This window comes from Vipera ursinii (genome assembly GCF_947247035.1).
Source record: "Vipera ursinii genome assembly, chromosome: 5".
In the NCBI taxonomy this organism is placed as follows: domain Eukaryota; kingdom Metazoa; phylum Chordata; class Lepidosauria; order Squamata; family Viperidae; genus Vipera; species Vipera ursinii.
Genome location: NC_139518.1, coordinates 30,698,108 through 30,722,415, shown reverse-complemented (window position 1 = coordinate 30,722,415; position 24,308 = coordinate 30,698,108). Strand labels below are relative to the sequence as shown.

Below are 24,308 nucleotides of genomic sequence, written 5' to 3'. Positions count from 1 at the left end.
GGCATTATTGTAAATGCTTGACTTCCACAGAGGACAAGATCGATGATAAAATGAGAAAAGGGAGTAAAGAATACCATGTAGGAAATCCGAGCTTTTCAGCCTAGTCCAGGGGTAGGCAACCTCGGCTCTTTTATGACTCATGGACTTCAACTCCCAGAATTCCTGAGTCAGCACAGCTGACTCAGGAATTCTGGGAGTTGAAGTCCATGAGTCATAAAAGAGCCGAGGTTGCCTACCCCTGGCCTAGTCAATGTCCATTTGCTTTGTGAGTTGTCTGCGACTTGAAAAATGGGCTAATTCAACACCATCCAATCAAATCACGTTTGTGCGAGGCAGTCCCACTGCTAGACACGTTTAGTTGTGAGGAAGCCCCATTGAATTTGATCGGATAATTGCCGAGAAAACATGCGTAAAATCACACAGCATTCAATTACTGTCAGGAATTATAACCAGTCTTCATCACCTTTTCCGGAGATGGGAGAAGCAGCAGCCTGGCGCGTCTGAAGGGCAGGTAGAAGGCTCGATTTGGCATTTTAAGTCCGCGTTTGCATTTCCAAACATTTCACTTTCAAACATTGCACCTCCCCTTTTCTCTCTTTCTGAACTTCCCTCTTAAAATCCGAAAGCTCACTACGACGCCGCGGAAAAACTGACGATTTTTATGCCACGCCTCCCGCTGTCATAGTAACAAGGTCGAGGCCCGAGGCAGAAAACCAAATCCCTCCTTTTCGGTTGGTACCCAGCTACGCCTGCGCACTGCACTTGAGCGTCGGTTTGTCTGGTTTCTATGACAACGACTCCAGTTCTAAGTTTTCGGCGGCCGGAGACAAGATGAGGCTGAAGCGGTTCTTGCTGCGATATTACCCGCCGGGTGCGGAAAGGTTCACGGCAGAGCTGGGAGGGAGGCAGTTGCGGATGCGAACTCCTGTGGGAAGAGGGCTCGGCGGGGAAGGACCGTGACGATGGGGAAAGAGGGAAAGCCTTGGGTGCGGGCAAACGGAGGCTGTGGGGAGACCGGCAGTATGGGAAAGGATAACGGGGAAACTTGCATAATTCCTAACCATAGATAGGTAGGTTGGTAGGTAGGTAGGTAGATAGATAGATAGATAGATAGATAGATAGATAGATAGATAGATAGATAGATTGATTTGCATAATTCCTAACCATAGAAAGACAGATAGATAGATAGATGTGATTATCCAAAATGGTAAACAGAATTGGTATGGAAGTACGGTACTGTTTTAGTTTTTTAAAAATTAGGCTGCTTTGTCTCCTAAAACTCAGTTTCCTATGGCTGGAAATATTTAAGTGTTTTAAAAACTCATTTGAATGTTACATGCATTAAAATTGTTAATATTTTAAAGCAATTGTTGGAGCAAAGTACTAAAATAATTATGTTGGCTGCTGTTCACTCTGTGCCCAATAGTATATATCACTTTCTCACTTTAAAGCAGTTTAAAAGTTTTCTGATGCATTAGATGATAGTTAATTTATAGCCAGTTAATTACTTCAGATGTACTAACAAATGATTCAAACAGTGCCAATTTAATTGGCTCAGAATATAATTTTTATGTTGGGAAGTCCACAGGTCAAATGCTTTTGCCATGAATGTAGTTTCATGCAAGTACTGTAATATAGTTTCAGAAATCAAACTCATAATCATAAAGACAGTATTTGCTGTATGTTGAAGGGAATGTCCATTTTTCTAGTATTCAAACTTTAGAACTTTGTTGTGGGTTTGTTCTGATAAAGGGCAGTCTCTGTTATACTATGTCAATTGTAATAAAGTCTAAGATTTTAAATATTATCTGCAAGGAATACAGCTAGTAAGAATGTATAGTGCAGGGGTCCCCAACCTGTGGGCTGTGGCTGTTTGGCCCACTATAGGGCCACGTGAAGAGATGGCCAGTGCATGCGCACACATGCGTACACTCACCCACCCCTATACTTGCACTAGCATCGTTCCAAGCATCCTGCTGGCACTAGCACCAGCCTGCCCCTAGCATCCCACTAGCACTAGTGCCTCCTCAAGCATCCCACTGGTGTTAGCGCCGCCCTGCCCCAAAGCGTCCCTCTGGCACTAGTGCCGCCCATAGCGTCCCGCCAGCGCTAGCGCCGCCCCATTTGTTGCACTCTTGCACATGCGCATACACTTGCACATGGATGTAGCAATGCCTGCCTCCCTTTCCGGGTCACCAAACCAAAAAGGTTGGAGACCTCTGATATAGTGCACCAGATATATTTATTTACAAAACATACTTCCATGTAGGAAGAAGCATGGATGTAGCACTTTTCTACAACACCTTAAAGCAGTTATGTCTTTCCTGAGATTGCTTATGATTGCTTTGCAGCAGTACTTCTCAACCTGTTGTCCATAGACTGCTGGGGAAGTGCCCGATATCATTACAGGGGGTCCACTAAGGCTTGAAGAAATATTATGATTTAAATCTTGAGTTAGGTCTTGGGTCTGAGGTTCTGTGATCACAAAAGGTATTTAAAGGGGGTCCATGGTGAAGAAAAGTTTGAGAAGCACTGCTTTACAGTATTTTAGGTAGGTATTATATCTGTGCTTCTGCATGCTTCAAAAAATTGTTTCAAGATTGAATCCGAAGTGCTGTCCAGCCTATTTATTACAGTATGTGCTCAAAACAGTGGAATTTTTTTTAGCAATTCTCCATAATCTATAAAATCTATAAAATCCTTCTCACCTATGATTCAGAAATGGAGTATAAGTGGTAATGGGAAAGGGGATTATACCTTGAGGAAACCAAGTTTATGTATATTCAACTAGTTGAAAGTTTTGGTGCCCTGGTTTATGCCCTGCACTATGACAGAAACAGCAATAGAAATGCTACTTGAAAACAGTAAGTTTTATCAAAAGAAAGGCCCATTTCTATAGTGCTTATGATTAGAAACTATCTCAACATGGAATTCATAATTGTACTGTTTTGCTTCTTCAAAGGCATTATTTTAGAATATATTCAAAGTGGGGAACTGAAAACCAAATCCATAGACTTACTAGATCTCAATACTGCGTGAGTATTATGTTTTATTATAACACTAGGGCTATTAAGTAATGCACACAGATATGCTGAGCAGAAAAATACTACTTTTTAATTGTAATGTTTGTGATGTTAATCTAGGTTTGTTTATTTAAGACAAAGATATGAATGCCTAATCCTGTCGTCTTTGGCATACCTGACATATACTGTATCTATTAGTTTCTTTATGAATTTTTTGTGGGCTTAAAACTCATAATATTATAGAATTGGAAAGGGCTATTTAGGACACCGAGTCCAACAATTCTGCAGAAATTCCAATTAACCATCTCTAGAAAATGACTGTCCAGTCTTTGCTTGAAACATCCAGCACAGTGGAAAATACCCTACTTCCTGTCATCAGGGTTTTTTTTATGGTTTACCATGATTCAGATGATACCTGGCAAATCCTCTTTGTTTACATACTTTATTTCCAAGTGAGAAACTTATCCATCATATGTGAGACTCTGTATACACCTCCTTCATAAACTGTATATTGATATTTAGTGGTATTGTACATTTAACATTTCAAAAGACTTGAAGCTATTTTCACAGTGGTTGAATTAAAAAAAATAGATGGAATCTAAAAAAAAATTTTTTTAATCCCATTTATATCTCCTTATAACTCCTTATGATACATTCTGAGAAGCTCTACACCAAAAAGTATATTTTATTGTGAGGATGGGGATAGGGAGGAGACAAATAAACATGGTGGAGGAAATTAAAAGAAGATTAAAAGAAGATTAAATATATTTTAGTATAAATGTAATTTATACATTTAGTATAAATTAAAACTGTCAACTGACAAAAACATTATGCCATTGAAGTAATTAAATCCTTATTTGAAAAACTGATTTCAAAGTTCTATGTTTAAGAAGACAGTTTTACGATTAGTATAATTTCAAATGAATTGATCAGAAATAGAAAAGTTACCTAATGAGAAAACTCAAATTTTGTATTTATTGTGAGAAAAGCTGTTATATGCCAATCCTATGCATGTTTACTTAGAAGTAAGTTCCACCAAGTTCAATATTTCACTTCTTAAATTTGTATGTTGCCTTTCTACCATATGACTTGGAAGGTGACTTACAATATACAGTATAATACAGAAAAGATACAAAATAATAGAAAAGATACAAAATAATAGAAATAAAACCTACAGTAATGAAATAATTAACTAAAGATAGATGAAAGCAGGTATTTGCTCAAACAACCATCTCGTGGGACCAAAGCAGCTTATTTATGAAGCCAAAAACATGTATGAAAAAAATGTCCTAGAGGTAGATTGTCAAAAGGAACTAAATGGCCACCTTTGTCAATGAATTCCTGTACTAGGAACCCCACTACAAGAAACATCTTCTCTTTGAGATTTAAAACTTTATCAATCTGCAGGAGTAAAGCAGTATTTGTTTTCAGCAACCTCACTGAGAAATCTTGGATTTAATTCAGTAAAGCTTCTAGAAAAGTCTTATTTGAACTAAACGAGTCTTGCTCCTTTGTTAGTGTACAGACAATTACCGTGTTAGAGAAGACTGTTCCAAACAATTAGGTTTAAAAGGTTAGAGCAATTATTGAAAACCTGATTGATATAATTTAGTAATTCATACACCTAAGCTTCATACATATAAAATGTTATCATTATCTATGGTCCTAAGAAAGATTTAAAAACCTTATTAGCTTTAATAAAATTGCTGAGATGTATAAACCAGCAAGAAGGATTTTGTTTTACATAAAAGAATAGTAGATGGTGGTAAGGGAGACTTCCACAATATTTTTTTTAAAAAACCCTAAAAATAAGTTTTTAAGAATGTGCTATAGAATTCTTCCATCACTACCACCATATCATCATATGTGGAATATTTAAATTTAGAAATAAGTTTCACTGATCAGATTGCTAAATAGTTGAGTGAACACTATAAAATATTGCAATTATGCATAATTCATTTTTATATTTATTTTTGTAAACTGCTGCTGAAATATTCTGTATGTTAAAGAAGTATGTTTTACTCAACTTGAAATTTGAGTTTACTTTAATTTAACATTATTTACTGCAGCTTCCATCATTCCCAGAGAAACCAACACTGGCATGATGGATGTTGAGAATAGGAACAATTATCTAATTAAGATAACTGAATAACATTTTTGAATGTTTGTCAGAAGGTGAAAAATGTGTTTTAAAATGTACTTTAGAACTGATGTACAAGCCTTAGTAGAAGATATTAGAAAAGCAGAACCTCTCATCACACAGTCACAGAAAAATCAGGTTGTACATTTAATTCTACGATTGCAAGAGAAGCTTGGACAACAACTGGACCACAAGTTCTATCTTTTTAAGGTAAGAGTCATGAGGTATTTTTTTAGTCATGCAGTAAAGAATCTTTGTATTTTGAAATATTGTTTCCTATCTTTCTTTGAGTGCTAATATAAGAAAACAAAATAAAAAGGAGAGGCAAACATCTGCACTCTACTTAAAAAGTGAAGCTGCATTGCAACACTTTGTTGCAAATCTTACTTGATACTTTAATTCCTACTTTTTTGCGGGTGAGAAATATAGATATGTAATCTTTGATTCTTTCATTTTTCATTCTGAAAAAAAATCAAAATTTCAGCTACAATACTGTGATCCACTAAGGCACAGGTAAATAGTCTGAGGCTGGAAAGTCTTGGCTATGGCCAGTAGATGCTTCCCAAAGATTGTCTCTCTCCCTCTTTCCTCCCCGCTCTGTCTGTCTGTCTCTCTCTCTCTCTCTCTGTCTCTCTCTCTCTCTCTCTTTCTCTGAAATTTACATAGCCACCCATCTCACTGAGGCGACTTTGAGTGGTGTACAGCAATAGATGAAAAACATAAAACAATGAGTACAAATTTGAAAAATCCTAGTAATAAATATCTTTAAGAACCCAAAATACAATCAAAATGGAGGGAGAATAAGAAATGCTCCCTTCAACACTGGAACCATCTAGCCAAGTCTCCGGTTCCATGGGAGCTCCAGGCCTGGTCATATAACCATGTACTGATCACTTTATGGAATGTCAAGATGAGGATGGGATCAGTGTAATTTTGTGGGAGGGAAGTTACATAAGGTGGGCACCATAACAGAGAAAGCATGTTTCCTGGGATCCACCAAATCTAGATCCCTCGCCCTGGCCAATGATGCCTGCAGCATGCCTTTTGTTACTATGTCATTTTGGATGTAATAAAAGGAAATAAATGATTTGAGAATAAATTTATCAGTTGTTTTTCATTTTCATTAAATGTAAATAAAATGAAAAGAAATTTAGCTATTGTCCTGTTCTCACACTGAATGTTTCTCTGTTATATCATTCAAACACTATATGACTCTTGACAGGAAAAAAATGTGTGTCCCTGCATTAAGGTGAAGAATGATTACAATATATTGGGCTTTTTTAGAATATAGACTCTTGGTTTTTTCAGGCAGCTAGCAGGAAAAGATTGATTAAACTTTTAATGAAACACTTTAGATGGCTAAATTATTGGGTTAGATGGCAACATCTAGGCAATCTTTAAAAAACTCCTGCTTAATATTTCAATAGGAAATCACCCTAAAATCCCAAATTATGAAATCCCAAGATTAAATTTCATTGAAAATCATGAAAAAAAGACAATGGCGAACTATTTCTGTTTTTTGAAAAACTAAAGCAAACTATATAGAGAGCCATTATGATGCTAAGGTTAATGTACCAGCCTAAAAACTAGGAGACTGATTTCTAGGCTCCCAAAGCCAGTTGGATGGCATTGGGTCAGTCTCTCACCACAAACACACCTCACAAGGTTATTATTGTGAGGAAAATAGGAGGCAGGAGTATTAAATATGTTCTCTACCTTTTGTTGACCAAATATTTTAAAAGGGTGGAATAATAATAATACATATATCAAAGATTTCAGGGAATTTCTGTTTTATAAATGGTTTATTTTTATCCTTTTCTGAAATTGCAATATCTCATTGATAAAGCTAGATGGCAGTGTTGAGCTATTTTAAATGGACTAATATTGGATTCCAGCTACAATAGTCTCTGAAGGGTATGCAGTTCCAAGATACCTCAACCGAAAGGAAGATTTTTAGTGGGAGACAATGTAATTTGAAAATAAGTTGTAGTACTTGCTATTCATGTGTTTGCTATGTTAAGCTAAGTGGTTAAGTGATGTACTATGATCCATAAAGCATTAACGTCTAATGTGAACTAGAGATATAAATGTCCATAGATTTCTTTTATCCTAAAATGCTATGAATTTGCTTAAACTGCGGTGACTGGATTATGCCATGCCATGAGATGTATGCCGCCAATCAATGCAAATTGTTGGCATCTCTTGTCAGCCAGAAATGTAGGTAAAACAAGAAGAAAAGTGAGTTAAAAATTACTGCAGTATATAAAAGTACATTTGTGCTAAGTGTGAATACAGAGTTTATGCAAAGGAAAGGTGCATAAAAACAATTACTGTATATTATTTGTACTAGAGTAAGATATTTTAGGCAGTTGAATAGAAAAATTGACTATTGTAATATTCATCTAAATTAAAGATGCAAGGGGGGGAACCTTCACTAGTATCACCAATGCAATAGAAAAAAATCTATAGATAATCAATTAAGAGTTGGGCTTAGGCCTGTTCTACAAGGGAATTTATTGCCAAAGAATATGAATATTTATATAAAGCAGGACTATTATTTTTCATTCAGGAAGATTTTTGTTCCATCTAAAATCTTAGCTGATGATCTTGGCTTTTCTTACATAGGCTGCAAAAATATAATATTTTTTAAGTCTTAATTTTACAATGAAATAGTAACAGAAAACCAGGATGCTGTGGCTTAAAAGGTTTTTTTCCCTTGCTGATTCTCTCACAGATATATACCCTGGCCTAGTATGAAGTATGAACTCTGCTAAATTGTATGAATTGGCACTAATATAGAATACTCAGGGTGTTTGTAGAAAAGCATTAGTAACTGTTTGAGGAACCATGGTTTTCCCATGGGTTAAAAAAATCAAGAGATGTAATAAGTTGGATACAAAGTTTTTCAAAAACTTTCCTTAGATTTTGTTGAATGACAGGTAAAAATGCTTGACTCCTCTGTGTTCTGTTATTATTTATGCTGTATTTTTCAGAAGTTCTTCTATTAATAATTATCATATCCTAACTTTTTCAATCTTTTAACTTAATTTAATTTTTAAACAATTTTTAAGCATTTTTCAGAAAGCTTTGAACATTGCCTTTCTTCTTTCTGGGCCTTTCTTCTTTTGATAAGTTAATTCAAAATCAGGCAGTGAAGATAAAATTGTTATAAGTGACATAACCTTTCATCAGTCTATCTGGCAGCAGAAAAGCAATTATGCAAATTTAAGTTTTATTTCTTTATTAAAAAAATCCCCAACCTCTAGGTTACTTATATGCATCTTGTTCCATGAGAGCAAGATACAGAATGTAGTTAATATGAAAAAAAGTTCTGCTTAAAAGATGTCCTTCATATTGATAAAAATAGGGGCTCCCCCTTCCCATGGTTCAATAAGGAATGACATGCAAATATATTCCTTGGATACTTATTTGTCAAGAACAGAGAAGTGCAAATAAGACTAGTTTTCTATTTTCACTTCATATCACCTTGTAACTGTCAATAACACTTCTTAATGGAGACATATGAAATGGCTGTGTCTAACTTAGCTGTTTCCTGGGTGATCTCCATGTGTTTGTGTGCATGTGTATGTGTGTGCTCAGCATAGTAGCAAGCTGCTGTAGCATACTTGATTGGCATTTGAGTGCTTCATACATAAAGCATGCTGCTATGGCATGGTAATTTAATTTAATCTAGCTAAATCCTCACCGATGTTCAAGTGAATTGCATACTTAAATGACTGCCATTGAAATCAATAAGCACTCAAATCAGTAAAACGCTTAATTTTGTTTGAAACAAGCCATATTTCAAATATACATTTATGAAACTGGATTTACAAACGCAAAAATCTACAGAAATATGAAAACTGCACTGCTATTTTCTGTAATTTCAGGTACTTCGAGCACATATATTACCACTCACCAATGTTGCCTTTAACAAATCCGGTTCTTGGTAAGTTTGGATATGTAGTTAAATTAAAAGTAAGTAATTTAAATGGAATGGTATGCCTAAACTAAAATTGTATTTGGTATATTTAATAATACATGTTTTTCCATGCTATTGTTTTAACTAAAGAAAGCTTATTAATATGGTATGAAAGGCCAAAACTACAGCAGTAGCAACAACAGTAGAAAAAACCGTCAATTAAAATATTTCAGTAAAAAATAGATAGCAAAATGACATTGAATAAATATGATACTTTTTTCTTTTCCTTAGCCAATGTTATGCTTTTTCTACCCATTCCTTGAAATGCTGCTAGTTAATAATCTAACACAAATCTACCATTTTAAAAATGTCATTCACTGAGATAATATTTAAAACTATTAATGTTAACATTTGAAAAGCATGTCCCAATGCTGAATTTATTATTTTTTATTCTTTTAGTTCACTTATGCTATGGTGAACATTTTATTAATATTTATGTAATAGAAAATTGCCACCAAAATCCAGATTTTAGATTGCAAAGCTATTGAGGCTGCAAATAATTATTTATTCAGGACAAGTCCTACTAGACATATATAAAACTATCATTATTCAACAATTCAAAAATGTAAAGGACACAAAAGCCCTTGACATTTTTCACTTTCTTACTAATAATACTTCATAACTAGTACTGAATGTATCATGGTAGGAAATTCTTCCTAACCTCTCCTTATGAAGAAAAATGTGTCGGTTTTGAGAGGAAAAAAAACCCAAGTCAAAACTCCCGAAAAAAGAAGGAAGCAGATGTGTTGGGCCCAGATAACTTTGTTATTTGTGTTCTCTGTACATGCTCAATAAATTGGGTGCTATTAATGTGGCTTAGAAATTGACAGAGCAAAATTCCTCTAAATTTAGGATTGTGTTGTATCTGTCCATAATCCTAATTTTCCTTCCATTCCTAAATTTTATGTGGAAAATGTAGGTGATTTTGGGAAGCATTATATATTCATTTCTTCAGTACTATTATTTTACACGTGATTCCTAAAAAGAAATAAAAGGAATTTTTATATTATTTTTTCCCATTTTTTAATAAATTTTATTTAACACTTAAGAGGTTGATCTTTCTCTACAGTAGAATTAAGAAATTGATCTTTCTCTAGATTTCTCTAGACACATACCTCTTGCTACCATTCTAGGAGATAGAGTTATAGATTGCATTTATTTTTATCATTATTTTCTCCTCTCTATTTGCCAGTTGGATGCCTAGGCTTTAAGATGTCTATGTATTTATTTATTTTATTGGATTTATATACCACCCTTCTCCCGAAGGACTCGGGACGGTGTACAGGGCAATTAAAACACAATATACAAGGTTAAAAATAAATTAAATTAAATTAGCCCCAACAAGTAAATCACATTCTAAAAATTTTAAAATCCCAAACCCTCAGTCCAGGCCGGCAAGCTCAAATAACCAAGTTTTCAGGTCACGGCAAAAGGAGCGAAGGTCGGGAGCCATCCGGAGCTCAACAGGGAGCTGCTTCCAGAGGGCAGGCGTGCCCACAGAGAATGCTCTCCCCCTGGGGGCCGCCAGTTGACATTCCCTGGCCGATGGCACCCTGAGGAGGCCCTCTCTGTGGGAGCGCACAGGATGATAGGAAGTTGACGCCGGCAGAAGGTGCTCCTGTAAGTAATCCGGACCCATGCCATTTAGGGCTTTATAGGTCATCACCAGCACCTTGAATCTCACCCGGAGGGCAACTGGAAGCCAATGCAGCTCGTGGAGCAGAGGTGTTATATGGGAGTATCGGGAGACCCCCATCACAACTCGCGCGGCCGCATTCTGCACCAGTTGGAGCCTCCGAGTGGTCCTCAAGGGCAGCCCCATGTAGAGAGCATTGCAGTAGTCTATCTGAGAAGTCACGAGCGCATGAGTGACTGTACGTAGGGCATCTCGGTCCAAATAGGGCTGCACCAGGTGAACCTGGGCAAAAGCCCCCCTGGTCATAGCTCCTATCTGACCTTCTAAACTGAGCTGTGAATCAAGGAGGACGCCCAAATTGCGAGCCCTATCTACGGGGGATAACACCTTACCCCCCCCATAGTTAAAGATGGAATAAACTGGGTAACCCGAGATGCCGGTATGTACAGCCACTCGGTCTTGTCGGGATTAAGACGAAGCCTGTTCCTCCCCATCCAGAGCCTCACCGCCTCCAGGCAACGGGACATCACAGTGAGGGCATCACTGGGTTGATGTTACAGGTAACAGCATCTCTCTGGAAGATAGGCAGAAGTAACAGCAAACTTTTTACACTAAGGCAGGAAGATGGGCCAGGATATGTAAACTCAGAGGACTTCTGGGAAAGGAGTTTTGAGACATCCATACTTAGACCTTCTGGGCTCAGTCTTATTGTTAAAAGACAAATAGATGTCATGCCATCTTCTCAACAAACCTGGAATTTTATAATGTTTAGATTTGTTGTAATCTTGGCCAGTACAATATTCCTTAAAGAAAAATATGAGAATGAGAGGAAAGATAGCCACTGAATTCAGTCAGAAGTGGGTTAATTTGTGGATGAGAACAACTGGGTCTGAAACCATACGATGAACTTGTTTGTTGTAGCTTTATCACTGGAAGTTATGACCGAACATGCAAACTTTGGGATACAGCAACAGGAGAAGAATTACGCTCTCTGGAAGGCCATAGAAATGTGGTATATGCAATTGCTTTCAATAATCCTTATGGGTATGTAATTTTTCAATATCCTTAATACACCATGGTCATTAATGTCTTCAAATCTAAAGTATGTTGCAAAATTAATTTGAAAGGGTTATTTTTATACCCCAGTCTTAATTATTTGCACTGAATTTTATTTTGGTTTCCTCCTCTATTTGATGCAATGCTGTTAATTGATAGGAGTCTTACAGGATTTGGCACCATATAAGTTAAATCAACAAACATATGGAGTTAGTAATTAAAACAATAATATTTTTCTATTTATTTAGTGACAAGATTGCTACTGGATCATTTGATAAAACCTGCAAATTATGGAGTGTAGACACAGGAAAATGCTATTATACTTTTAGAGGACATACTGCAGAAATTGTAAGTACAGGAGTTTAGGCTGCACTTGTTCTAATCCCATTGGATGTGTTCCAAATGTGACATGACTTGCTTCAGCTGAGAACAGTTATTTGTAAGTTAGAATGCAACACATTTTAGACTTGAACATTTCATTTTCTAATAGGGAGTTATTTCATTTCCTACAAACCTCTTCAATCAGTGTTGTATACACTCTCTTCTCATTTAGTGACCGCAATTCATTCCAGCAATTGTTTTTAAGCAAAATGGTTGTTCAATTAACATATGACTGACAGAGAGGGGAAGAGAGAGAGAGAGACTGCAAAGATCATTGTTTGCTGCCATCTCATTCAAATGGAAGTTCTCTCATACAGTGTCCTGTGCCTGAGCCATTTTCCCCCCATTTTTGCTCCTTTGTAAAGTGGAGAGCTTGCTTAAACAAGCTGTCTCCTCTTGAGCTGCTTTTCTCTGCAGAACAGCATGTCCCCAAGTGCCATAAGTTAAGAAGCTCAGGACTTTAATTTCTTGATTAGAACCCTGCATTGGTTAGTGCTGCTTCTTGAAACTGACCAGAATTTAATCAGTTGCATACTGAAGGCTTTTGTTGACAGGTAACTAGAATTTGGTTGCAGGCATTGGTCAGAAAATGAATCTTTTATTACCACTTATATTTGTGAATGGTCACTAACTGAGTAATCATAATATGAGGAGTGACTATATTCACTACATCTTACCAAAATTAGATTAGTAATATTAACACATGTTGTTTTCTCACAAATAAATTGAAATAGAATTTATACATTTATTTGTTAATTAGGGATAATTTAAGGAATATCTTTGTATTTTTGTCTTAGTTGCAGTCTTATGCCAACTAGTAAAACTCTTCCTAATTTCAGGAAAGTAACAAAAATAATTAAGGGTCTTGTGGAATGGACTGTCACATAAGCTTTTATGGACCAAAGCCAATTTCATTAGATACATTCTTTTGGGTTGTAAATGTATATGTTCTTTATGTTCTTCATTTGTTAAGAAAAACCAAACTCATTCAGTGGTTACTTCCTTTCTTAAATAGTACTTCTTCAAAAGTGTACTTGATGATATTAACTGGTTTATACTTTTACATCAGTACATTGATTTTGACATATGTTTGGTACCATTGCACAGAGATCCCAATTAAGATATAGATAGTTACTAACTATTAAACTGTGGGTTTAATTATATTAATTAGAACTAGTTGAATCTGACTCCTGATGAGATTTCCAGCATACTTCAGATTGAATTCAGTCACTTCCTTATTAGATCTGGGCTTCTCCTGGGTTATTATAGCTGCCTAGGAAGTGGAGGATCCATTCTCTGATATTAATTCCTTTGGCTTAAAGGAAATGGTAGTGCATCGCCTCCTCAAGAAGCTAATTTAGGCACAGCAGTGTTCAATCATTATAGGCATTATAGGTTTCTAATATCTACAATGACAAAAAGGTGGTTGGACTGCAGTTCCTGAAAATACTTAATGAAGCTGATTATCTCCATCCATTTTAGTCTGGTTTCATGCTGAGTTTCAGAGACTGCATTACTTGATGATGACCTTTGGTGGAGCTGGGGTTAGCTGATGTATCCATCCTTGTGTTCATCTTTCAATGGTTTTGATACTGTTGAGCATGGTACTGCTTTGGACTGACTGCAGGATTTGGAAGTTGGGGACATTGTGTTATAATGGTTCTCCTTTCTCCGGGCCAGTTCTAGTTTGTGTTGGCAAGAGCAGGAAGTTATACCGTCAGCCCTTTGTCTGTGGAGTGCCTCTGAGCATGACACATTCCCCCCTCCTGTTTAATATGTACATGAAACAGCTGGAAGAGATCATCCATTAATTCAGAACCCATTATCATCAATATGCTGATTTTATCCAGTTGTACATCTTGATTCTGGGCTATCCAAATGATGCCATCAATGTCCAATGTCTGGATGCTGGGCAGGTCTGGATGGAGAGAAACAAGCTCAGCCTCAAGCCTTCCAAAATTGGATGACTGAGAATTTTTAGGCTCAGATCCATCTTCTTGTTGCCATTTATAATCCTGTGCAATCAATAAGGCATAGATCAGCAGGAATTGCATTCTGTCATGCTATCACCTGCCTGACAGCAAGGAAGTTAGGAAAGCTAAGGATTTCTAAAAAGATGTGCTTTCCCTTTTTTATCTTACAGGTTTGCTTGTCATTTAATCTTCAAAGCACACTAGTTGCAACTGGAAGCATGGACACTACAGCTAGACTATGGGACATACAGAATGGAGAAGAAGTAGTCAGATTAACAGTGAGTTGCAATTACTTATAGTTCTAGCAGGCATATGATGCTTTCTTATGTTTTAAATGAAATAAAACTTATTGAAAGAATACAGGTAGCTGTTGCCTTATATCCATTTGTTCAGTAAATATTCAAAGTTAAAGCAGCACTGAAAAACTGGTCCATGACGTTTTGGCCATTTTAGCTCCCTGCAGTTATGTGATCACAATCTGGGTACTCAGGCACCCAGCTTGTGATTACAATATCTCAGAGAACTGTGGTCACATGATCGCCATTTACAACCTTCCCTGCCATCTTTCTGGGCAAAGTCAATGGGGAAGCAGGCAGGGAGACTCCAAGTCATTTCCACCACTTTTGCTTCTGAGGAGCCCAGTACATAACCCCCATCTGCTTGTATTTTGTAGCACCTGCCCACTCCTTTTTTAGAATTATTCATTTTAATTGGAGATAATCCAATTCACCAAATGAGATCCACAACCTATCTTAAAACAAAATTGCCCAGGCCACTTCCACTTCATATTTTGTCTGCTTACCATGTTTTTTGTATTGTTTGTCCCATGCATACACTTCAGTCAAACTTCATGAACTATAACCTAATTTGTCATAACAAGCCAGTGACTTATTTTTTCACTCAGGTTCCAATACTACCAATTTCCTTTACATTGATTTACTTTTACCTCATTTCATGTCTGAAAAAATATTTGTTTGTACTACTGTACATATAAATAATTCTATGAAATCCTCTTTTTTATTAAAAAAATGTAGGGACATTCTGCAGAGATAATTGCATTATCGTTTAACACCACAGGAGACAAAATCATCACAGGTTCTTTCGACCATACAGTTGCAGTATGGGATGTTAGCACGGGCAGGTACTATTTTATATTTTTTATGTTATGCTTTACAGAAATCCTGTTTTGTATAGGCTAGGATTATGTAGTTCATAATGTGGCCTCTATACATTTTTACTTAATGCAGTAGAGTCAATGAATGAGCTATTTTTTCTTTTAAGGCAGATTTCCACACTTCCAGATTACTGTTTGCAGTTGACTGACTGCATTGCAGCATAGTATGATGTAAAAACAGTGATCCATGCTTTGATTTGGTTTCCCATTTTTCCAGTGTATATAGATGCATGATAAAAATAACTGAAAAGAGCAAAAACAAACCAAAGATTGCCCAAATAATCTAGGATTATCTGGTAATTTTTAAGGCAGTCAGTTTTAACAAGCATAAATTGATGTCCAAATGCTTCCATAAACTGCAAAATCTTTTGTATCTATAACACTGTTGTGCTTTGGTTACATGTTTTCTGTATTTGAAGCAAATAAAACTTTTTGAATCTTTGAAACTTTGTGATAATTATTAAATAAACATATCAAGGGCAGCACTATCTGTAGCATTTTTCTAACTTTTTTCCCAAGGATGTCTGTGATTAATATATTTAACTACCATTAAATATAACTTGAAATTTATTTTCTTTCCCATCAGGAGAATGCATACTTTAATAGGCCATCGTGCAGAAATAAGCAGCGCACAGTTCAACTGGGATTGTACTCTGATCATCACTGGATCTATGGACAAAACATGCATGGTACAATAGTGTATTGCCGATTATGATAAGTTTTTATATGGAAAGGTTTTATTATTCAACTAAAATATTTGATCCAGCAAAAAGATTTAGTTAGTCATGTCTTCTTTGGATTTGATTGACCCTTTTTAGTTTCTTTTCAGGGGTTCTGAAATGTAGATCCAAGCAAATATTGCTTCCTGTATAGAATTTTATAGAAATCATAGTTCAGAAGCAGCATATAAGCTGTTAGACACTAATAAGACAATCGGAAATATGAGCCAGGTGCCCTAGAACTTTGGAGAATAGTACATTTCAGCCAAAGATACGGGATATAGATATTAAAGATACAGTATCTATACAGTACTGGCAGACTAGACAGTCACCTTTTTGTTCAGCCATTTAGTAACGTGATTGTCACACTTTTGGATCAAAGATTAAACTTTAAAAATACCACACCGTGATTTCTGAGCACATGTCAACTGCGTAAGAACAGCAACAAGACTAATACACTACATATCAACCTGGCTTGAAAAGAAACATAACAATATATTGAAATCTGGTGAACTAAATCTATCCCTAACAATTCTGTAAAAGAGCACCTTGCATTAAAAATGATTTCAGTAACTGTCTAATTTACATTGCTGTTTTGTCATAAAAACTATCTTTTACTCTGCTTTATACTAGCTGTATATCCTTTTAAAGAAAAAGATTAAAGGCTAGCTATACTTGCAATGAAAGTCCAGTTTAATATAAAAAGATGTTTTGATTGCCTGAAATTATTTGTATGGGTTGTTTAATGCTTTCTCTCCACATTGCAGCTTTGGAATGCTTTGACAGGCAAGCGGGTAGCAACTTTAACAGGCCATGATGATGAAGTATTAGATGTTTGTTTTGATTATACTGGCCAGCGTATTGCAAGTGCCTCAGCTGATGGTAGGTGAAATTACTTAATGGTCTGGTCAGAGAGCTGGAAGAGGATTTCTAAATAAAATGATTTTTCACTCCTGTTATACATTCTGTCAGAAGATATTCCTAGAAGTAGCAAAAACTCTAAAAAAATTCTTTTGCATCTTAATGATTAAAATTTTTGGCCTGCAAGTAGAGAACACTAAAAAATTTTCATTAGAGGTATTTTGGTAAGGTATTTTGTTGAAGGTAGCTTGATTTTTATGTAGGCTCAATCATATAAAAAACCCTCTATAATAATACCACATTAACTGTTAGGTTTAGTTTAGTGTTGGGGTATTCATATGGTCATGTCATTTTGAATTATTATATTATCTAATAACTCCAAAGGAATGTATTTCTCATAAATATAACATTTAAATACATATGTTATCATACATATGTTATCATCTGCAAAAGTTTAGAAACTTTCAAGTCACTTATAATCACACTTTAAAGCAATCATAGACTTTTTATTTGTTTGCATTGCCACTTGTTTCTTTCAGTGATTAGACAGCACCAAGTGACTCTCTTGAGTCTAGACTATGCCTGTTACTTAGATGAAGTAAGTTCCCCTAGACCAGGGGTGTCAAACTGCCGACCCGTGGGCCAGACATGTTATCCCAAAACCGCGCCCATCCCATTGCCGGCAACGGAGAAAGAACTCTGATACATTGCGCAATGTCACATGACGTCGCAAGTTTGACATGTCTGCCCTAGACTGAATGATATTATTTGCAAATAAACATGTTTAGGAAAGTAGTCATATCCAGTATATAATTTATATTTTTATCAGAATTTTATTTGAATTGATTTATATTTAACAAAATGTAATTAAGCTATTTAGATTCTTCTTTTTTACTAAAGGATCAGCAAGAGTATATGATTCAGAAACAAAAAAATGTATTGCAAAACTTGAAGGCCATTCAGGAGAAATTTCAAAGGTAAAATGTTTCCCTGGTTCAAATTCTTCAATACTGCTGTTCTAACTCAAACTTTGTCAGTTCTGCTTATTTTTCATAAAAATATTTTTCTGTTTGAATGTGACCAAGAAATGTTTTTTTCTTTGTATTTGTATTCTAAATATAGTTTTATTTCTTTGTGTCTCTTAACTGTAGTAGGAGGCAATGGCTCTCATGCACTCAAATTGTCTAGTTATTAAAATATCAGGTCAGGTGGGTATAATACAATAGAAATTAATTTGCACATTTCATTGAGATAGAGCATCCTATGAGGTAAAAGGTAATATATAAGTTGTCATCATCATCACCATCATCATCCTCCATTTAGAAAGTAATGCAGCAGCTTGCAGTTACAGTTAACTGCCTTTCTACCAACCTTTAGAATTTTTAATTATTCTTGAGTCTTCCAGTGTATGCTATCAAACTAATCATGCTTTTAAATTCCTTCCTTCTTGGATATACATTAATAGATATGCTTAAGCTATATATTCAAAACAAAGAGACATTGTCTAAAGCAGTGTTACTCATAATGTCACCATTATCAGTCATCTCTAGTATTTGGCTAACCCAATCACATTTTTTTGTACTGCCTCATCCTGTTTTCATTCATCCATGTCACCTACAGACTGTTTACTATTAACTATTTATTGTATAGCTGTTACTATAGATCATATTAATTCAGAATGTTGCACATTTTTTTCTAAAACTAATATCTGCTTCTTTCATTTTTACCACTTACTGGGTCTGATATGTAACTATCTTCAACCTATGAATTGCTACTTTGATATGCAACCATAACAATCTAGGTAACACTAACTGATGTTTTCTAACATACATTTTAATCCATTAATTCTTAATTAAGTCTACAATTTAATTAATCTTAAATTAGTTCATAATTATTTCTACATTTTTTACTTTTCTAATTTTGCAAAATAAATATAAGTACCATTCTGAGAAGAAAGACAGTATTTCTGGTGAAATTGCCATGGAAAACTTCATTCTGTTTCAGTGCCCTAAATCAACTTTTTGCTTAAAGAGGATTACTAGACTAAAGCCACCCCACCTGGCTGCATACATAAAATAGGAGTAGAAATGATGACAAACTATAATAAAGTGTTCTACTTTCCTATTTTTTTAAAAAATATCATTTTATCATTTTTTTAAAGATCTGTTTCAATCCCCAAGGAAGTCGTATTCTTACAGCCAGTTCAGATAAGACAGCTCGTCTCTGGGACCCTAAGGTGGGACAGTGCATTCAAATATTGGAAGGCCACACTGATGAGATATTTTCCTGTGCTTTCAATTACAAAGGGAATATAATTATTACAGGTAACTAATCCATTGACTGAAATGGAATTGTTATAGTTCAACTGAATTTTTTATCAGGTAGTGTTGAATAAAAATAAAGCAATGTGAAATAAAGAGTTTCCCAGTTTTTCTTACCTTCAGAAACATATTGGATTAAATTAGTTGGGGTTTGGAGGGGATTGATCTATTTACATTTCTTATCTATGTGATGATGGAATAAAACAACTTTCAAACTTCAATATTTGCTTATGCTTCCGTCCTAAAAAGGTTAAGTAGAAGTAGCTGAAATGTTACTACTGTACATTGATAAACATTGCAAGAAGAGAAGACTAGGGAAGGCAATATTTTTCCAGTCACATTTGCCTTTCCCCCCGTGATCTGAATTAGAACAGACATTAAGCCATAGTTTAGTTGATGCATCATATAATCATATATGGATTACAATGTTGAGTGCTGGCCTATTCAGCACTGTAATCCAGTGGTGGGATTCAGCCACTTCGTACCACTTTGGCAGAACCGGTAACTAATTTTTTGTTGCCCAGGCCCAGAATGGACTTCCAGAAGCAGCATCCACACAGAGAAGCGGTTGTTCACATATTTGAATCCCACCACTTCTGTAATCCATATATGAGGATTTGTAATTATCTCATTTTATGGTTTAACAGTTATATTACATATAAAATAAGATATACGGTTGAAATTATAATTGTGGGAAGTTGTATCTTATGAATGTCTGCCTTTTGGCTTACAGTTAAAAAGCCATAGTATATAAAGCTGCTTTATATTGCTCTAGACCAGACATGTCAAACACAAGGCCCGGGGGCCAGATCCAGCCCACGAAGTGGTTTCATGCGGCCCGCAAAGCCATCCTGGAAACAGTGAGGGAATGGCCCCCACTGCCTTGGCCCTGGCCCAGAGACCCTCCTCCTGCCAGAGACCCTCAGATCTGTCCCACTCCTGCCCAGGCCCCCATAGGCACCCTTGATGCAAATGATGTAGAGCTGGCCATGCCCACTCAGTAGGCCATACACACTTTAGCCATGCCCACCCAGTAGGCCAATCCCACCCAGGCCACACCCACCCGGCCCCCTGAAAGGCAATTGCAATGCTGATGCAGCCCTCAATGAAATTGAGTTTGACACCCCTGCTCTAGACCATTAGTTTGTGTAGCACTATAACATATTCTCAGACTAAAACAGAGTTGCGAAGATTTCAAGTACAGATTTTTTTATCATTTCAGAGAGCTTTTACTGAAGATATTTGGGCTGAAAATAATGATTTCTTCTATAATTAAAGAATAACACAATGGCTTTCAAGGTATAAAGCCAGCAAGATTAATTTTCAAAAAAGGGTAATTACTGTGGTGAATTACTTGAGACTAAGAGCAAAACAATTACTAATTACAAGCAAAACAAGAAGAGATAATGATTGTGATAAAATAAACATAATTCTTTAGTGATCCAGCAAATAAATGAATCCTTAGACTATTGTTTAGATATTATGGATTTAATCAAAAGATTTAACACTTAATATTATATTCTTCTCTATTTTTTAGGAAGCAAAGATAATACATGTAGGATATGGCGCTAATTGGGACAAAGCCTGACCCACTTCTCTAAGAATGTCAATTCAGTGTTTTTATATAGACAATAACCTTTAAAAATCTGCTTTTTGCATCTGTCTTTTTTATTCTTTATGTAACAGAATTATTTCTTGGACTTATTGTAATAACTAAGCTGCCTAGCTATGTAAAATGTGTTATTGAGAGAATGATAAGTATATTTTTTCCTCTAAAGATGGCTAGTTGGAGTGAGAAGGCTTCATCATACTATTAGTTGTTACTCTTGCATTCATTTACATACCTTACCTAACAAGGTTTAATTTTTATTTAATAAAACATTTCAATATGCATAATGTAAATATTGTAGTATTGATTGGTATATTCTATTCGTATTTTATATTTGGGAGTTAATTTATATTGTATAACACTCTTGATTTTTTAAAAAAGTGTAGTTTATATTTGTGGTTTGCCCCATTCTGAAAGATTTAAACAGGTATTTAAACATTAGAAGTTTCTAACATTAAATAAATACAGTCTAACAATTATTAATGTTTATTCCATGCCAATGAGAGAGAAAATAATGATACTAACAACTGCATAATTTAGTTAATGAATAAACTACGTATTTCACATATGGTTAACTAAGTAATCCTTTAGTATTAAAGGTTTTTTATTTTGCATTATGATAATAATTTTCTGTTAATTATTCATATGTTTATTGGAGGTCCATGTTCTGAAATAAAAACGATTAACATTGATTTTGGCATTCAGTTGTGAGAGTCGTAGTGTTGAAATAGCATAGCCCTTATGTCTTTTCATTTAATGTGAACTGCCTTTCTTCTTAAGAACTTGTTGTTGGTTTTACAGAGCCTTTTAACATGATTTCCTACTAATTTGGGTTTCTATACAAAAAATGCCTGCCCCAAAGTTCATGCAATGTTGTTTATGCTGGCTCTGGTATAATTCTTGTATAAACCAGAATTTGTTGATGTTATTATTTATGATCCATCATTTCCTAGTCATTTCTGTTTTTAATAGTGTTAAAGAACTGCTGCTGTCAGCTAAGCATCATTGTGTTCCAAAATATCCAGATACTGGCATGAAGCTTAGTTGTAAATGTGTGTGAATCTTTGCTTTTTATTTATCATATTGCTCTGAAAATATCAGGTTATTGGCTTACCTGAACTTCCTTCTACATCTACACCATGTATAGTTCCCTTTTTTAATGAAGAAAGGTAAAAAAAGTCAGATGAAATCTCCAATACAGCAAAGGACCACTATTTTCTATCTTTTAAAACATAGCACCTTTCCAGATGTGGAAGGTGAAACCTCATTTGTTTCTGTAATACATACCTTCAGAAAGTACAAAGGTTTATAAAACCAAAAATTAAATGAAACTAGCAAGCTGCTACTAAAATGTATCTATTTGCAAGCAAAAACTCCACATATCAGAAGTGAGGGAAATATCTGCATAGATATAAGCTCAGAATGTATGGTTATATTAATTTTATCTTATATATCTTATATTAGGGCTAAGGATCAATTACCTAATAGGCTATTAGGTTTCTTGATGGTAATGATGCATACAAAACATATCTCCCCCACTAAATAGTTGTACAACAATGCTTTATTTCATCTGTATCACATACAAGGGATATTCAGAATCAGATTTAAGAAAGATAAAGGCAGATTGTTAACACAAATTTATGTCAAGTCAGGCTTCAGTACTAAAATGTAATATACAGAGAAATGTCATCACATTGTTACATTGTTATATTATTTGTGCTTGTAAACATTCTACCACTGCAAAATTTGTGTAATTCACAACTAATTTGCCATTGGTCAAAAATAAATATATTTCAACAATATATTGATCTCTAATGATCTATTATTTTATTGATTTCTGAGTGCAAACACTTATTGATAAACTTTTTAGGAAATGGCACTTTTCCAAAGCAGACCAAGGTGCTAGTCCAAAGTTCTTCTATGAACAATGGTATTCTTTACTTTTCTACAGGTACTGTAGAATGATTATTTTCCATAAAGCCACTTAAATTGATAAAAATGCTGGCAATATCTTTACTGTATATGTAAGAAAGGGCAGGCATGATTGGGAAATGATGGTACTTATGGCTCTATATAATGTATTAAAAATTGCTTCTAAAATAGTGCAAAATAATGTTATTTTTGGATACATTCTAAAATCATGTAATTCTGTAGAGAAAAGTCCTCCTTTTTGTGAAAGAAATGTTCAATATAGTAGCGCCACAATGAAAACAACTACGTAGCAATGGATATTGGCAATTTGCACTGGAGCTATTTACCAGGTAGCAAGCTGAAGATTTTTTTTACTGCAATCTAATTTACTTTCTTGAATATATATTAAAATCAGATTCTTTAGCTCTTACAAAGAATGTTTGAGTAGGATGAGAACTATTTTTCTGAGTAGCAAGGTACCAGCTTTTGACAAGTACATTTTTCTGTAAGAAAAATCTTATGTACTATACTTCAAATATTTACAGTAAAACAATACATTAGCTTAAAGATGTTAGAAATAAACTGTTGTTAGTAGTATGAAATATATTTCATCAGTACAATCTTCCTATTAAGGCATAATGAAAAGCCATTATTTTCCAGTTGACCTAATTGAACTTATTTTACTTTTAGAGTTAAATGACTGTATTAAATTCCTGACTGAACCCACTGCTAGCTTACTCAGAGTACATGCTTCTATTATTTATTCATCGATTGTAAATAGATTTATAAAGCATATGCATCATTGTTAAAAACGTTGAAGGGAACTGGAAAATGCTAATATTTCAGGCAGTTTTCTAGAACTCCCTGTGAGACTCAATGCTACTAAAGGACACAGTGCAGGATTATACTCACTGAACATGAGTTTTAAGAACTCATTTAAAAACTTGCTGGGCTTAATTCTTTCAGCAGAACGGACACCCTTGTGGAATGACTTTCAGGCTTTTCAGTGCAGTGTGAACATAGACCCTAATTTGGGGATAAGATTGAAAGCAAAACAATACAGAATTCATTTAAGGACATCTGATATGTACTCATTTGTCACTGTATAATCATTTAGGCATTTGAACTATAAAAACAAAGTTTTTTGTATTTTTTGTTACTGTGATACCAGTTAATACTGTACGTAGCTGGCAAATTATGGAAAATGTCTTTTTCATTTAGATTTTGTAAAACGTCAGTCATTTAAATGCATATCCTATTCTTTTCAAGAGGAATGCATTCAAAACTACAAAGTCCTTCATGTAGCAATATTTTACACTGGCTCTTCACTTCTCTCTTTCTGCCCTGCCCTCCTTCCTCACTTCCCTTCTTTGCACTGCTTTGGAACAGGGTCATGATGAATCAGCAGAATTTATAATTTTCAGCTCTATTTATGTTGAGATTTTGAATAAAACAGAGCCACTCACAGATCACTGCCGCTTAAAATAGATTAAAAATGCAAATAGAATCTTTAAGAAGGTTT

General features: G+C 35.1%; 1 protein-coding gene across 1 annotated transcript; it reads left to right on the top strand.

Moving 5' to 3' along the window:
- Nucleotides 1-831: 831 nt before the first annotated feature.
- On the top strand, nt 832-21,208 carry DAW1 (dynein assembly factor with WD repeats 1; the record flags this gene model as incomplete). The annotated part of the gene is made up of 13 exons (XM_083365078.1): nt 832-871; nt 2,963-3,035; nt 5,229-5,373; nt 9,054-9,112; nt 11,703-11,825; nt 12,086-12,185; nt 14,362-14,469; nt 15,226-15,332; nt 15,952-16,054; nt 16,852-16,966; nt 17,846-17,922; nt 19,107-19,269; nt 20,804-21,208. The coding sequence occupies 13 exons, from the start codon at nt 832-834 to the stop codon at nt 20,836-20,838; spliced, it is 1,248 nt and encodes a 415-aa protein (XP_083221204.1). The 3' UTR covers nt 20,839-21,208.
- Between the last annotated feature and the right edge of the window lie 3,100 nt (nt 21,209-24,308).